The 15879-nt window shown below is 39.1% G+C and overlaps 1 protein-coding gene across 5 annotated transcripts in view; it reads left to right on the top strand.

The window, feature by feature from the left end:
* LOC137623317 (uncharacterized) overlaps positions 1 to 15879 on the top strand; it is a 209531-nt gene that overhangs the window by 167827 nt on the left and 25825 nt on the right. For all 5 annotated transcript variants that reach the window (XM_068354117.1, XM_068354119.1, XM_068354120.1 and 2 more), the window contains exons 6-9: positions 9358 to 9575; positions 10010 to 10158; positions 10896 to 11005; positions 12773 to 12888. In XM_068354117.1, the coding sequence (XP_068210218.1) occupies positions 9358 to 9575; positions 10010 to 10158; positions 10896 to 11005; positions 12773 to 12888 (593 nt within the window). The remainder of the gene's footprint in view (positions 1 to 9357; positions 9576 to 10009; positions 10159 to 10895; positions 11006 to 12772; positions 12889 to 15879) is intronic.

Genomic DNA, 15879 nt, shown 5'->3' with positions numbered 1-15879 from the left:
GCCATGCTGATCATGTTTAGCATGGACAAGGCAATTCGGGATGGGTCTGGTGAACTTGCGGCTTCATATGTATCAGGAGTCCTTAAGAAGAGAGAACATCTTTGCTCCTTCTTTTCTGCTGGTATCACTCCTTGGCAGAAGTCAGAGTTGTTGTTTGCTCCTCTCTCCAAGTGTCTGTTTCCGGAGGAGTTGATTAAGGGGATGGCTGCCTCACTTATCCAGAAGGATACTCATGATCTGATGGCTTCTTCTGCACGTAAGGCTAAAACCTTACCTTCCGTGCCTAGACCCTTCCGCCCTGCAGCAGTTGACACACCTGCTTCTAGGTTCATCCCGCCCTTTCGTGGCAGAACCTCCAGCAGAGGAGGTACCCGTGCAGACAGTCACCGTAGCAAGTCCAAGAAGGGATCCAAGTCCGCAAAAGGCAAGTTTTGACTGCCTTCCTCTCCAGACAGCAGTAGGAGCCAGACTCAAGACCTTCTGGCAAGCTTGGGAGAGCAGAGGTGCAGACGCTCAGTCTGTGAAGTGGCTAAGGGAGGGATACAGAATTCCGTTCTGCCGCAATCCCCCTCTAGCTACATCTCCCATCAACCTCTCTCCCAACTACAAGGAGAAGGACAAGAGGCTAGCGTTGCAACAAGAGGTGTCGCTCTTGCTACAAAAGGAAGCGGTGGTCATAGTCCGGGATCATCAATCCCCGGGCTTTTACAACCGTCTCTTCCTGGTAGCCAAGAAGACAGGAGGTTGGAGACCGGTGCTGGACGTCAGTGCTCTCAATGCTTTTGTCACCAAGCAGACGTTCACGATGGAGACGACGAAGTCGGTCCTAGCAGCGGTCAGGCAGGAGGACTGGATGGTCTCGTTAGACCTGAAAGACGCATACTTTCACGTCCCCATCCATCCAGACTCCCAACCTTTCCTAAGATTCGTCTTTGGAAAGGTTGTGTACCAGTTCCAAGCCCTGTGCTTTGGCCTAAGCACGGCACCTCTTGTGTTTACCAGACTGATGAGGAATATTGCGAAATTCCTTCACTTGGCAGACATCAGAGCCTCCCTCTATTTAGACGACTGGCTTTTAAGAGCTCCCACAAGTCGTCGCTGTCTGGAGAATCTCAGATGGACTATGGATCTGACCAAGGAACTGGGCCTCCTGGTCAATTTAGAGAAGTTCCAGCTCGTCCCATCCCAGACCAATGTCTACCTGGGTATGGAGATTCAGAGTCGAGCTTTTCGGGCTTTTCCGTCGGCCCCAAGGATCAACCAAGCCCTAGAATGCATCCAGAGCATGCTGAGAAGGAACCGATGCTCAGTCAGGCAGTGGATGAGTCTAACAGGGACACTTTCATCGCTGGCCCTGTTCATCGAGTTAGGGAGACTCCACCTCCGCCCCCTTCAGTATCATCTAGCTGCTCACTGGATAAAGGACATGACGCTAGAGACGGTCTCAGTTCCTGTTTCCGAAGAGATGAGGTCTACTCTAACGTGGTGGAAGAACAGCATTCTTCTCAAGGAAGGTCTACCATTGGCTGTTCAGACCCCCGACCACCGTCTCTTCTCGGACGTATCAGACACGGGCTGGGGTGCGACACTGGACGGACAGGAATGCTCGGGAACATGGAATCAGGAGCAAAGGACACTTCACATCAATTGCAAGGAGTTGTTGGCGGTTCATCTGGCCTTGATAAACTTCAAGTCCCTCCAGCTAAACAAGGTGGTGGAGGTGAACTCCGACAACACCACAGCCTTGGCTTACATCTCCAAGCAGGGAGGGACTCATTCGAGGAAGTTGTTCGAGATCGCAAGGGACCTCCTCATTTGGTCAAAAGATCGAAAGCTCACGCTGGTAACGAGGTTCATTCAGGGCGATATGAATGTCATGGCAGATCGCCTCAGCCGGAAGGGTCAGGTCATCCCCACAGAGTGGACCCTTCACAAGAATGTTTGCAGCAGACTTTGGGCCCTGTGGGGTCAGCCAACCATAGATCTGTTCGCTACCTCGATGACCAAGAGGCTCCCGTTGTATTGTTCTCCGATTCCAGACCCAGCAGCAGTTCACGTGGATGCCTTTCTGCTGGATTGGTCCCATCTCGACCTGTATGCATTCCCGCCGTTCAAGATTGTCAACAGGGTACTTCAGAAGTTCGCCTCTCACAAAGGGACACGGCTGACGTTGGTTGCTCCCCTCTGGCCCGCGAGAGAATGGTTCACAGAGGTACTGCAATGGCTGGTCGACGTTCCCAGGACTCTTCCTCTAAGAGTGGACCTTCTGCGTCAACCTCACGTAAAGAAGGTACACCCAAACCTCCACGCTCTTCGTCTGACTGCCTTCAGACTATCGAAAGACTCTCAAGAGCTAGAGGCTTTTCGAAGGAGGCAGCCAGAGCGATTGCCAGAGCAAGGAGGACATCCACTCTCAGAGTCTATCAGTCCAAATGGGAAGTCTTCCGAAGCTGGTGCAAGGCCAATGCAGTTTCCTCAACCAGTACCACTGTAACCCAGATTGCTGACTTCCCGTTACATCTAAGGAACGTAAGATCCCTATCAGCTCCTACGATCAAGGGTTACAGAAGTATGTTGGCAGCGGTTTTCCGCCACAGAGGCTTGGATCTTTCCACCAACAAAGATCTACAGGACCTCCTTAGGTCTTTTGAGACCTCAAAGGAACGTCGGTTGTCCACTCCAGGCTGGAATCTAGACGTGGTCCTAAGGTTCCTTATGTCATCAAGATTTGAACCGCTCCAATCAGCCTCTTTTAAGGAGCTCACATTAAAAACTCTTTTCCTCGTGTGCTTAGCAACAGCTAAAAGAGTAAATGAGATCCACGCCTTCAGCAGGAACATAGGTTTCACATCCGAAACGGCTACATGTTCCTTGCAGCTCGGTTTTTTGGCTAAAAACGAGCTTCCTTCCCGTCCTTGGCCTAAGTCGTTCGAGATCCCAAGCCTGTCCAACTTGGTGGGGAACGAACTGGAGAGAGTACTTTGCCCAGTTAGAGCTCTTAGGTACTATCTAAGAAGGTCAAAACCATTACGAGGACAATCAGAAGCCTTATGGTGTGCTATCAAGAAGCCTTCTCTACCAATGTCTAAGAACGCAGTTTCTTACTACATCAGGCTTCTGATTAGAGAAGCACATTCTCATCTGAAGGAAGAAGACCTTGCTTTGCTGAAGGTAAGGACACATGAAGTGAGAGCTGTGGCTACTTCAGTGGCCTTCAAACAGAACCGTTCTCTGCAGAGTGTTATGGATGCAACCTATTGGAGAAGCAAGTCAGTGTTCGCATCATTCTATCTCAAAGATGTCCAATCTCTTTACGAGAACTGCTACACCCTGGGACCATTCGTAGCAGCGAGTGCAGTAGTAGGTGAGGGCTCAGCCACTACATTCCCATAATCCCATAACCTTTTTAACCTTTCTCTTGAATACTTTTTATTGTTGTTCTTTGGGTTGTACGGTCGGCTAAGAAGCCTTCCGCATCCTGGTTGATTTGGCGGGTGGTCAATTCTTTCTTGAGAAGCGCCTAGGTTAGAGGTTGTGATGAGGTCCTTTAGTATGGGTTGCAGCCCTTTATACTTCAGCACCTAGGAGTCGTTCAGCATCCTAAGAGGACCGCTAGGCTCAGTAAGGAAGACGTACTTAATAAAGGCAGAGTAATGGTTCAAGTCGACTTCCTTACCAGGTACTTATTTATTTTATGTTTGTTATTTTGAATAACTGCTAAAATGAAATACGGGATACTTAGCTTCTTTGTTAACATGTATGCTGGTCTCCACCCACCACCCTGGGTGTGAATCAGCTACATGATCATCGGGTAAGATTAATATTGAAAAATGTTATTTTCATTAGTAAAATAAATTTTTGAACATACTTACCCGATGATCATGAATTAAAGAACCCGCCCTTCCTCCCCATAGAGAACCAGTGGACCGAGGAGAAAATTGAGTTCTTGTTGACAAGAAGTACTTGAGTACCTGCTCACAGATGGCGCTGTTGAGTACACCCCCACCTGTATAGCGATCGCTGGCGTATCCCGACCGTAGATTTCTGTCGGGCAACGGAGTTGACAGCTACATGATCATCGGGTAAGTATATTCAAAAATTTATTTTACTAATGAAAATAACATTTTTGTTGGGATTGCAAGTGATGTATGTGGCAAGAAGGTTGTTGGAGGCAGCATGAGGAAGGGCAGTGAATGGTGGAATGAAGGAGTGAAGGTAAAAGTGGAAGAGAAAAAGAGGGCTTTTGAAGAATGGCTGCAGAGTAATAGTATAGAGAAGTATGAAAAATATAGAGAGAAAAAGGTGGAAGTAAAGCGCAAGGTACGTGAGGCAAAGAGGGCAGCTGACCTGAGGTGGGGTCAGGGACTGGGTCAGTCATATGAAGAGAATAAGAAGAAGTTTTGGAAAGAAGTGAAGAGAGTAAGAAAGGCCGGCGCAAGAATTGAAGAGACAGTGAAAGATGGAAATGGAAGGTTGTTAAAAGGAGAGAAGGCAAGGAAAAGGTGGGCGGAATATTTTGAAAGTTTGCTGAATGTTGAGGATGATAGGGAGGCAGATATAATTGCTGTTCCAGGTGTTGAGGTGCCAGTGATGGGAGATGAGAATGAGAGAGAGATTACAATAGAGGAAGTGAGGAGAGCACTAGATGAAACGAGAGTAGGAAAAGCATCTGGTATGGATGGTGTGAAAGCTGAGATGTTGAAGGAAGGGGGTGTGACTGTACTTGAATGGTTGGTGAGATTGTTTAATGTGTGTTTTGTGTTGTCAATGGTACCAGTAGATTGGGTCTGTGCATGTATTGTACCACTATATAAGGGTAAGGGAGATGTGCATGAGTGTTGTAATTCAAGAGGTATTAGTTTGTTGAGTGTAGTTGGAAAAGTGTATGGTAGAGTACTGATTAATAGGATTAAGGATAAAACAGAGAATGCAATCTTGGAAGCACAGGGTGGTTTTAGAAGAGGTAGGGGTTGTATGAATCAGATTTTTACAGTTAGGCAGATATGCGAGAAATATTTAGCAAAAGGTAAGGAGGTGTATGTTGCGTTTATGGATCTGGAGAAAGCATACGATAGAGTTGATAGGGAAGCAATGTGGAATGTGATGAGGTTATATGGAGTTGGTGGAAGGTTGTTGCAAGCAGTGAAAAGTTTCTACAAAGGTAGTAAAGCATGTGTTAGAATAGGAAATGAAGTGAGCGATTGGTTTCCGGTGAGAGTGGGGCTGAGACAGGAATGTGTGATGTCGCCGTGGTTGTTTAACTTGTATGTTGATGGAGCGGTGAGAGAGGTGAATGCTCGAGTGCTGGGACGAGGATTAAAACTGGTAGACGAGAATGATCATGAATGGGAGGTAAATCAGTTGTTGTTTGCGGATGATACTGTACTGGTAGCAGACACAGAAGAGAAGCTTGACCGACTAGTGACAGAATTTGGAAGAGTGTGTGAGAGAAGGCAGTTGAGAGTTAATGTGGGTAAGAGTAAGGTTATGAGATGTACGAGTCGGGAAGGTGGTGCAAGGTTGAATGTCATGTTGAATGGAGAGTTACTTGAGGAGGTGGATCAGTTTAAGTACTTGGGGTCTGTTGTTGCAGCAAATGGTGGAGTGGAAGCAGATGTACGTCAAAGAGTGAATGAAGGTTGCAAAGTGTTGGGGGCAGTTAAGGGAGTAGTAAAAAATAGAGGGTTGGGCATGAATGTAAAGAGTTCTATATGAGAAAGTGATTGTACCAACTGTGATGTATGGATCGGAGTTGTGGGGAATGAAAGTGACGGAGAGACAGAAATTGATTGTGTTTGAGATGAAGTGTCTGAGGAGTATGGCTGGTGTATCTCGAGTAGATAGGGTCAGGAACGAAGTGGTGAGGGTGAGAACGGGTGTAAGAAATGAGTTAGCGGCTAGAGTGGATATGAATGTGTTGAGTTGGTTTGGCCATGTTAAGAGAATGGAGAATGGCTGTCTGCTAAAGAAGGTGATAAATGCAAGAGTTGATGGGAGAAGTACAAGAGGAAGGCCAAGGTTTGGGTGGATGGATGGAGTGAAGAAAGCTCTGGGTGATAGGAGGATAGATGTGAGAGAGGCAAGAGAGCGTGCTAGAAATAGGAATGAATGGCGAGCGATTGTGACGCAGTTCCGGTAGGCCCTGCTGCTTCCTCCGGTGCCTTAGATGACCGCGGAGGTAGCAGCAGTAGGGGACTCAGCAGTATGAAGCTTCATCTGTGGTGGAAATGTGGGAGGTTGGGCTGTGGCACCCTAGCAGTACCAGCTGAACTCGGCTGAGTCCCTGGTTAGGCTGGAGGAACGTAGAGAGTAGAGGTCCCCTTTTTTTGTTTTGTTTCTTGTTGATGTCGGCTACCCCCCAAAATTGGGGGAAGTGCCTTTGGTATATGTATGTATGTATGTATATTTGTGTGTTTGTATTTTTAAAGGTTTTAATCAAAGATACTTGAATTGTTTCATTTCCTTTTGGCCTGATATATGGGATTGTCCTACAGTTACTAAAATTAAGGATTTCTTTAATAGTTCTAATGCATCTTTTCCATTCAAAAGATCTTAATTAACTTTTGTTCCTTATATAGGTGTTCAGTTGACTCATCCTTTGTGTCCTTTTTTTATGGTAAGCATTTATTTACATTGCTATTTGAGAAGTTATTGCCAATGAGTACCTGGTTAACCTTTAAGTTTCCTCATTGGTAACCATCTAGAGACAACTGAGATATCAGGAAAGGGGGTAGTGCCAGTAGTACTACTATATTGGCTTTGATATTCACAATTTGTAGTGTCCATTTGTCCCCTTCCTCAGATACATCCACCTTTTAGCCATCTAACATTCATTTTCCCTATTGCCTTTCTTCCATCTTTCTGTCCAACCTCTCCATTTTTACTTTTTCGTTCAACTGTGGAATTTTCCTCCTGTTGCATTTTTGTGCTGAATGGCCTCCTTGTCTCGAGCACCATGCCATATGGCCCAATAAAAGTCAATCAATCTATCAATCAATGAGAGATGGATCTCTGAATGCAAGTATAAAATCTGTACTGGATAATTAGACATTCCAGTTCAACCCTGTTAAGAAACAAGATATGCTACCATTTAAAATCTCAACTTTCTCTGATTTATGCACTATTTTGATACAAAGACTGTTCATGAGAAAGAAGCTATGTACAAGTAATTCCCCTAGTGCTCAGTATTTAGGCACTTGGTTTTATAATTCGTCTTCATTACTCGGTGGTTACTTCTCGCTTTGCATTATAAGCATACCAAAGGGTTCTTGCAGTATCCCTTTTGCCATAAGCTGTATCCATTTTTTACCCTCTTGGTTTTCCTCAGTTATAGCTTTCTTTCCTTAAACTTTTAAGTTTAACTTCTTAGTAGAATTAGGACCTCGTGTCAAATTCCATGAATACAAGCCAAATTACTTATGATCTGTTTTACAGTTAATATGAGATATGAGTAAGGGATTTCCTTTTTGTTTGTTAGGACCTTAGTTTCTTGTGATAAAAGATATATGCAAAATATCCCATCTTCAGATTATAAAATGTGTTAAAATTATTGAAATTAGTCATTAAACATAAGAAATAGCTAACCTCCTGGTGTCCCACTACCTCTTATCATGACACAGGTTTGTGAAGGTTTGTCTTTCATCTTAGTACTTGGGTACAATATCAACTTCATAGTTATTATAAGCAGGATAAATTTGATTTGTTTTATATTTAGAAAATGGTTACTAGCCTGTACAGTACAGTATATCCTGTGTGGCAGGGAGTTCCACTTACAGCAGGGCTTATACTGAGAAGCACATAAGGTTCTTTGCGGTAACGTTCTGGTTTTCGTTTGCATTGCTGTATGCTGGATGCTTTTCATTTATTCACTTTAATCTATGCCCACGTATCTGTTGAATTACTTTGAGTTAACTTTGTTCCACATTGTAGTTCTAATGTTAAGAACAAATTCTTTTGAAGATCATATGGGAGAAAATTACACTCCCAGGAATAAGAACTACAATTTCTGAAGGTGGATATTAAACTGCTCTCTATCTTCTAAGATTTTGGTAATCAATCTATTCTGAAGAGGTGTTTTAATTCTTTCATTCTACCTTGTTTGAGTATTGTTCTCCTGTCTGCTCTTCAGCTGCTGATTCTCATCTGAATTTGTTGGACAGATACTTACGGTCTATTAAACTTCTTATTCCTGATCTAGATATTAATCTTGGCACCGTCGTTCAATTAGTTCATTATGCATGTTGCATAAGATTTTTCATAATTCTGACTATCCTTTACATGCAGATCTTCCTGGACAGTTCCATCCTGTGTGTGATACTAGGTAGGCAGTTAATTCTAATAGTCAGGGTTTTATCTTGAGGCTCAATGCTACACAGTATTCTAGGAGTTTTATTCCAGCTGTTACCAAGTTGTGAAATGATATTCCTAATCGGGTAGTTGAGTCAGTAGAACTTCAAAATTTCAAAGTTGCTCCAGATGTTTTTATGGTGAACAGGCTGGCATAATTCTTTGTATAGTTTATATATGACATATCTGTTTTGATGTTACTGTTTTTGAAATATTTTATTGTTAATTATTTTCATATTGTTTATTTATTTCCTTAATTCCTTTCCTAACTGGGCTGTTTTTCCCTGTTGGAGCCCTTGGGTTTATAGCATCTTGCTTTTCCAATTAGGATTGTAGCTTGGCTAGTAATAATAATAATCATAATAATAATAATAATAACAGGATTGTCCGCTTCTTTCCCCATTTTCATTATTTTTAGTATCTTTAGAATAACTGAATAATGAATGACACTGAAGTGTATTTTAGGTGGCCTTTAGGTAACTTGCTAGCTCGTTACCTCCGCCAACGAAGTTGAAAGGAGCTTATGTTTTTGCCCCTATTTGTATGTTTGTTTGTGAACAGCTTCCTGGCCACAGTTGTGATCATAATGAAACTTGCAGGGATTAACTGTATGTAAAATGCTGGAAATGATTAAATTTTGGAAGGTCAAGGTAAAATGTCCAATTCACGTAATCAGCCATAATTATCGACATCGTTGTCACGGAGACTCCAAAATTTGGTTCCTATTTGAGTTTATGAAAATCCAAGACAATTACATGTTACAGTCAAAGGTCAAGGTTGAGCAAAGGGTCGAGAGATAAGCTGCCGTAGCGGAGGTCTGCGCTCTACTGAGTGCCCCTCTTGTTTTTTAGTTTTTTTTTGTTTGTATTACAGTGTAACTGTTTGCTGTAATTAGGTTGAACTGGGAGTATCTTCATGACCAAAAACCATTGCTGTACAGTATATCCATTTTTAAAACATTTGTATTTTTCAATTATACAAATTTGAATTAATACCTATATTGGCTTACAGGATACCATTAAAGCCTTGCGGGAGTTCAGAAACAACGAGGAGCACAAAAATGTAGACTCATGCATAGTCGTAATCATGAGCCATGGAAGGGATGGAAAGTCTTTTTACACTTCAGATAACCAGCATCTAACAATCAATGATGTTGTAGAGAGATTCAGTAACTCCGAGTGTGAATATCTAAGAGGAAAACCCAAGATATTTATTTTCCAGTATTGCAGGTAATTTAGATTATTTCCTTCACCAGCAAAGTTGGAAGAAGGTTATGTTTTTACCCCTGTTTGTGTGTGTTTGTAGTGAGCAGCTTCCTGGCCACAATTTTAATTGTAGAGTAATGAACCTTGCATGGATTAAAAAGCTGGAAATGATTAAATTTTGGAAGGTCAAGGTTACGGGTCAAGCAAAATGTCCAATTCAACCATAAGTTTGAATATCGTTGTCACAGAGGCTTCAAACTTGGTTCACATTTGAGTGTATGAAAATCCACACCAATTAATACATGTTAAGGTAAAAGGTCTAAGTCGAGAAATAAACTGCCGTAGCAAAGGTCTGCGCTCTACTGAGTGCCCCTCTAGTTTCTTGTATATCTTTTAATTACAATAACATTAAATTTCCAATTTTGGTATTTAATGGGATCTATAATTTTTGTCTTCAGGGGCACTGTGCCAGATATTGGAGTAGTGCCAACTCCTGTAGTCCACAAAGATGCCGGTTTACCTGTAGAAACAGATGCTTCATACACTAGTGTGGTGGATAGAGATCCTACTTTCTCTGATATGTATATAGTTTATTCCACTGTTGAAGGTAATTCTATTCTCTTTTATACATTCAGTTATAACTTTGCTCAAGATTTTTACAGTTGCTATTTACATACAATTGTGCATCATATAAAGTAATGTGAGTGTTATTGAAGCCTCTTTGCAGTATCCTTTCAGCCCCTTGTTATCATGCATATACTTCATTTCCTCTGCTCTTGTACCACCTACTCTAGCTAGATACTTCAACTTTTATTTTTCCAGTAATCAATGATATGTGAGAATTTCAGGAATGTCAGAGAACAAACATCCTTACCCATAAATTTCAAATAAAATATATGCCTAAATAAGGAGAAAGGTATATTGCCAAACCCTCAAACCATTTGAGGGAGAGAATATATTCTGTAAATATCCACAAAATACCTATTAAAGTGGAAAGTCAACTTGGTGGTCTGGTTGAGCTATTCCTCTTTTTCTCTCTTAATATTATCACAAGATTTATGTGCTGAGGTGTTAGCAAGCAGATTAGCCAGCAGGGCAAAAATCACATTTGTTTTTTTCTTTATGATAGTGACTGCTTAGGTATTTTAACATTTGCTAGGATTCATTTTAATTTACTATTCCCTTATGTAGATCTTTTACAGTAATTATTTCATGAGGAATTTATACAATTTAAATGTTTTCTGTAATACTTTATTATGACAAAATAGTTATGTACGATAAAAAAAAAAAAAAAAAAAACTCGCCTTTCAGAGGTGAGGTGATTTGACCTGATTTCTCTTTCAGGTTTTGCATCATTTCGTCACCCAGAAAGGGGGTCTTGGCTGATGGAAGCTATTTGCAATGTTTTCATGAGGTATTCACATCTTGAAGAACTGGATTCTCTCATGAAAAGGGTATGTCTTTGATTAATATGAAAATTTTTTATTTATAGGTCTTAAGTATCCCTTGTGTCTTTGTTGTAATACTGTAACTCATCAATTTTGGGTTGCTTTTCACTCTCTGAATCCCATGAGACTTATTCTATGTTCAGAGATTATTTCTCTCTCCCGCTTTATATGCACTTTGAGTCCTATAATTTCCAGAATTTTATTATTTGTGCATATTTTCTTTCTTTTAAGTATATGAAATTATTTATCTAGAACATTTATAAAGCTATATGATATAGAATTTTTGAACACTAATAGTTTTTGTGATAAGTTAAGACTTGCTTAAAAGGGCATGGGGCTTGAGTAATAATTTTTCGGTTGATGGCTGTGATTGAAAGGATGATAAGATCAAGAGTGCATATGGAATTAGTTGCTTTATATAGCCAGCATGTTGTAACTAGATTTTTGATGAAAGTCAGAATAGACCGAAATACAATACAGTACCTAAGCAACGAACTTACTGGCCTATGTTAGTTCAATAGTAAAGTTATAATCTAGGACATAAAGACATACTTTATGACATGGAAACATAACAATGACAAAAAATACACATGGGTGACATAGGTATAGGATGATAAAAAGAAACGATGATAAAATATTAGTAAATAATAAAATCTTTTATAGGAGCTACGTTGTATCCACAACACTTTGAAACCATTGCAGCCCAAAGACTAACTGGACACACACATATATACATACAGTAAGCCCTCCCTACCTATGGATTCAGCACCCACGGATTCACTCATACTGTACACTGTTGACCAAGTGGTACCAATTTTGAAAATTATGTAAGGAAATTCACTTATACGTACATGGACCTTAACAAGTTGCAATAAAATGAAAAAGTTTGAAAAATACAAATGAAAGAAATTTCCCGAGACAGTGATTACTATACCGTACATTTTCCCAGAATTAAAGCAAAGTCCCCTCCCACCATGAGATATGTGGTTTTAAGGGCAAGGAAATTTATCTTGTAGATTTATTCATCAAATAGAAAAATATGTAGTATCATCTTATTATAACATATTTAAAGAGTGCTGAACACTGGTTATATCAGTTTTATATGGCCTCTCCAGGAACAGAAATTCATGGGATTGAAATAACAATTTCTTTAAACACAAAATAAACCCTCTTACTAATGCTGCATGAAACTTTTGGTTATACCATTCAATAGGTGATTGTCAGTTCTAGTGGTGCATGCCACATGTCAATAGAAAGGAATTCGGCTATACAAAAGAAAAATTATATACAGTAGTCTTATCTTTGATTTAAGTGAAATGTTCCCATATTTAGTAAGGGGTTGGTGCTCAAAGTATTAATGTACTGTACTGTGTTACTATTACAGGACAGTACATTCATGTTGTAGTGTATTATACATTCAAAGTACAATTACATATTTCAAGTAAATATTTAAAAGTACTGGAAATATGACTCCTTAGAATTATTTTAGAGTTTACTGTTTGTCTAACTTATCACGCGAGAAAAGTCTTGAAAATATGAAATAAAGTAACAACATTCTTACATAATAAAAACTTCTTTTTTTAGTTTTTTCAAATTTCAAGATTATGCAAACTTAGGATCAGAACTTTTGTTATCTCTTTTGTATTTTTTCCAAATAAGATTACACCACACCACACTTTATTCATCGGAATCTGATGAATGGAAGGGAAGGGGATTCACTCTAAACAGCTGATGCAATCCAGTCATAATTCTAATCTAATTTTACCTTTTCAGGTATCTCGACAAGTCAGAGGCAATTATTCGGATGAGGGAAATAAGCAAGTGTGCGAATATGTTCAGAGAGGATTTGACCGCCACTTTTACTTCAATCCAAGACCACTGAACAGCACGTAGGATAATACATATTAAACTTGTCCACTTTTGAATAGATTTTATAATTCAATAACATTACTACATCATGGGCTTGTGGTTGGGCTTCTCCACTAATACTGTACGTATTTAGTATTTTTCTGATCTTCCATACTAATAAAGAATGCACAGATTTCCTTCCTTAAAAGCTTGTCAGCAGAAAATGTCATATAATTGGCTCACATATTTAGGGAATAGTGGTAAGTCATTTCAGTCATTCATAGTGTTGCCATACTAATGTTTGCTGAAAGTCTTAGTCATTAATTATATAGCATGTTCAAGTACTATCCTTGCTTTGCGTATTTTAGTGTGATCTTACTAATTTTTGGATTAATATGAGATAGCAATTGCTACTCCAGTCATCCACTCTTTAGGGGAAATGGAAAAAATATGGTTATATCTTATACTAGTATATATTTGTAAACAGACTTTTGAAGGTTGTTTGTGATAGTAGAAATCCATAATAGGATGATAGAAATGAGCATGGTATTGTATATTTTCAAATTTTTTTATACAATCTATTATGTAGTATTTGTCATATTTGATTATTTTTGTACATGTTACTGGTTTAGGTAGGATTAAAAGTACTGGGATATAGAAATACATAAGTATCAGCTTTTAAATAAAGATTTTGAAGATTAAATCTCAATTATGAAGAATACAGTATTGCTTAAGAATTATTCGTGAAACTGATTTTTTATGGCATTCAATTACATTTCGCTACTGATGTTGCTTTTCTCTATTAAACAAATGATGATTTGCTTGTCACCTCCCTGTTTAGATTACAAAGAAGTTATTGCATAGACAGTAATATGTTACCATAAAGTTGGGTATGTTTATCTTGGTGTAGAACACTTGAGAGATCCTGGAATACAATTTTAAAGTCCCAAAATGCCAAATTTTTGTATTAAAGAAATAGGTTAATGGAGTACAGTAATTTAGGTGTATTGATTATTTTTTTAGGCCAAAATATACTATAGCTCATATTTGAGAACTTTTTTTATAAGTAAGCCCTAGGTTTCTCATATGCATATGCATATGCATATTTTTCATTTGCACATTTTCATTTTAAGTGAATAAGGGAAACCTGGGTATGCACACACAACTTAGATATACAGTAGTTTTCATCTATTCCCTTTATTTAATTTCATAATCATATATTTTTCTAATTTGAGTAGTTATCTCCTGACTTTTTTTTGAAAAATAGGCAAGACAGGAATCTTGTAGACTGCACTTAATTTTAATTGGTGTTGCATGAGTTTTTATTTATTTAGACTGTAGATTCTTCTGTAGAATAGCTTTGTCTTGCATGCAAAGGGCTATTGTCTCATATATCAATTAGATTGCTTTTATTTGCTTTGTCAAGCTTAACACAGCTTATCTTTAAAGCTAGAACAATTGTGCTACAGTATAAAGGCAAACTTTGATTACCTGATAGCTTCTTATTTTAATCAATATAGATATACACTTTTAATATTCGTTAATAACCATCATATTAGTTTTTGGAATATGTTCAAAAAAGTCATTTTATTTTAATTTCTTACGTTGATTTTCTTTATTATTCGAAGATTGTTTTATATATTGATTGGTGCTGTGCAAAATGTTCCATTCATATTGTTAATATCAAATTTACACCAGTTTAGTGATTCTGTATCTTTTGCACTCCCATCTTACATTTGAATTTTGACTATGCTTGTAGGAAGTTCTGTATATTATCTATATTCACATCTTTCTCACCACCTCATAGAACCCTTAACCACCAATGGCATAGTATACATAAAACTTGCTATGCCTATGACGATGTGGGCCTATTAAGCAGTATTTAGCAAGTTATCAGTTTATTGCATGAATGAATTGATTGTTTTATGTTATGAAAGGACAGCATAGATGTATCACTTATTGTGTATCAGTATATTGTACTTGAACTGTTTTGCACACAGGGAGATTGGGAACAGTTATATAGAGCTTGTGAGCTTTCTGGGTTGAGAGAACGAGCTAGTCCTCAGACTACAATCATTGTGTTTTTCTTGTGGGACAGGAATTTCTTGTAGCTATTCCTTCCAAAGTTTCTCGGAACAAACTATTTTTCATTCCAAAGTTTCCAGATGATCATTTTAAGGGTGAGATTCTGAAAGATGTTTAGACCATATTAGTAAGGCTAACATGCCATGGGGCCTCCATTCTTATGCCTTTCAGATGCCTGGGAAGTACAATGGTCTCCATAACAGAGGAACATTGTGTACTTTGAGCATAGTACCTATAGGAATAGCATTAAAGTAGTTGTCGTCTTCCAACAAACTGGGTAACTGTTACAGTCATACACCTTGGATTGCATAGTATTCATGGAATTATAATTCAGAGGGACAGCTAGTACAGAAATAGGCCTCTTTAGTCCTGTTTGCATTATTATAGTAACCCTTTGTAGTACAGATAGTTCATATATACCAAAGAATTCTTTGTATTATGTAAGAGGCCCTTACATCTAATAAGATGAATAGAATATTTACGTAATACAAATCCATCAGGTGATAAAAAAGTAAGATGAATTACCCATAATACTGTGTTACAGTTGTAAATGCCAACTAGTGGGCATAGCTCGCTCAAGAGTTAATAGTTGTACCCTGGACACCAACTTTAGTTAAGATAGGAGACAGAAATTTTAGAGCCAGTCGTAAATTATAGAAAAAGGAAAAATCTCGACTGATGGACTTAAGGCACATTAAATATCTCCACCAGTAATTCTCCACCAGTAAGTCCTTTACTCCTTGATAGCCCATGCAAAAGACAAGGGAGCTCTTAGTGCTCAAACAGATACAAGGAGAAGGACAATACTGGATATATCCTGGATTTTCTAAGTGGCAGGCCACATCCAAATATTGTATATTCCAGAGGCTTTGATTCCCTTACAGAATAAGACCAACAAGGAAGCAGGAGAAAGAACAAATAATTGAAATTGTTGATCATTAGTTTGT

Source organism: Palaemon carinicauda, chromosome 30, assembly GCF_036898095.1.
Source record: "Palaemon carinicauda isolate YSFRI2023 chromosome 30, ASM3689809v2, whole genome shotgun sequence".
Classification (NCBI taxonomy): domain Eukaryota; kingdom Metazoa; phylum Arthropoda; class Malacostraca; order Decapoda; family Palaemonidae; genus Palaemon; species Palaemon carinicauda.
The sequence above is the reverse complement of the archived record's forward strand: the minus strand, read 5'-3'. Positions and strand labels throughout refer to the sequence as shown.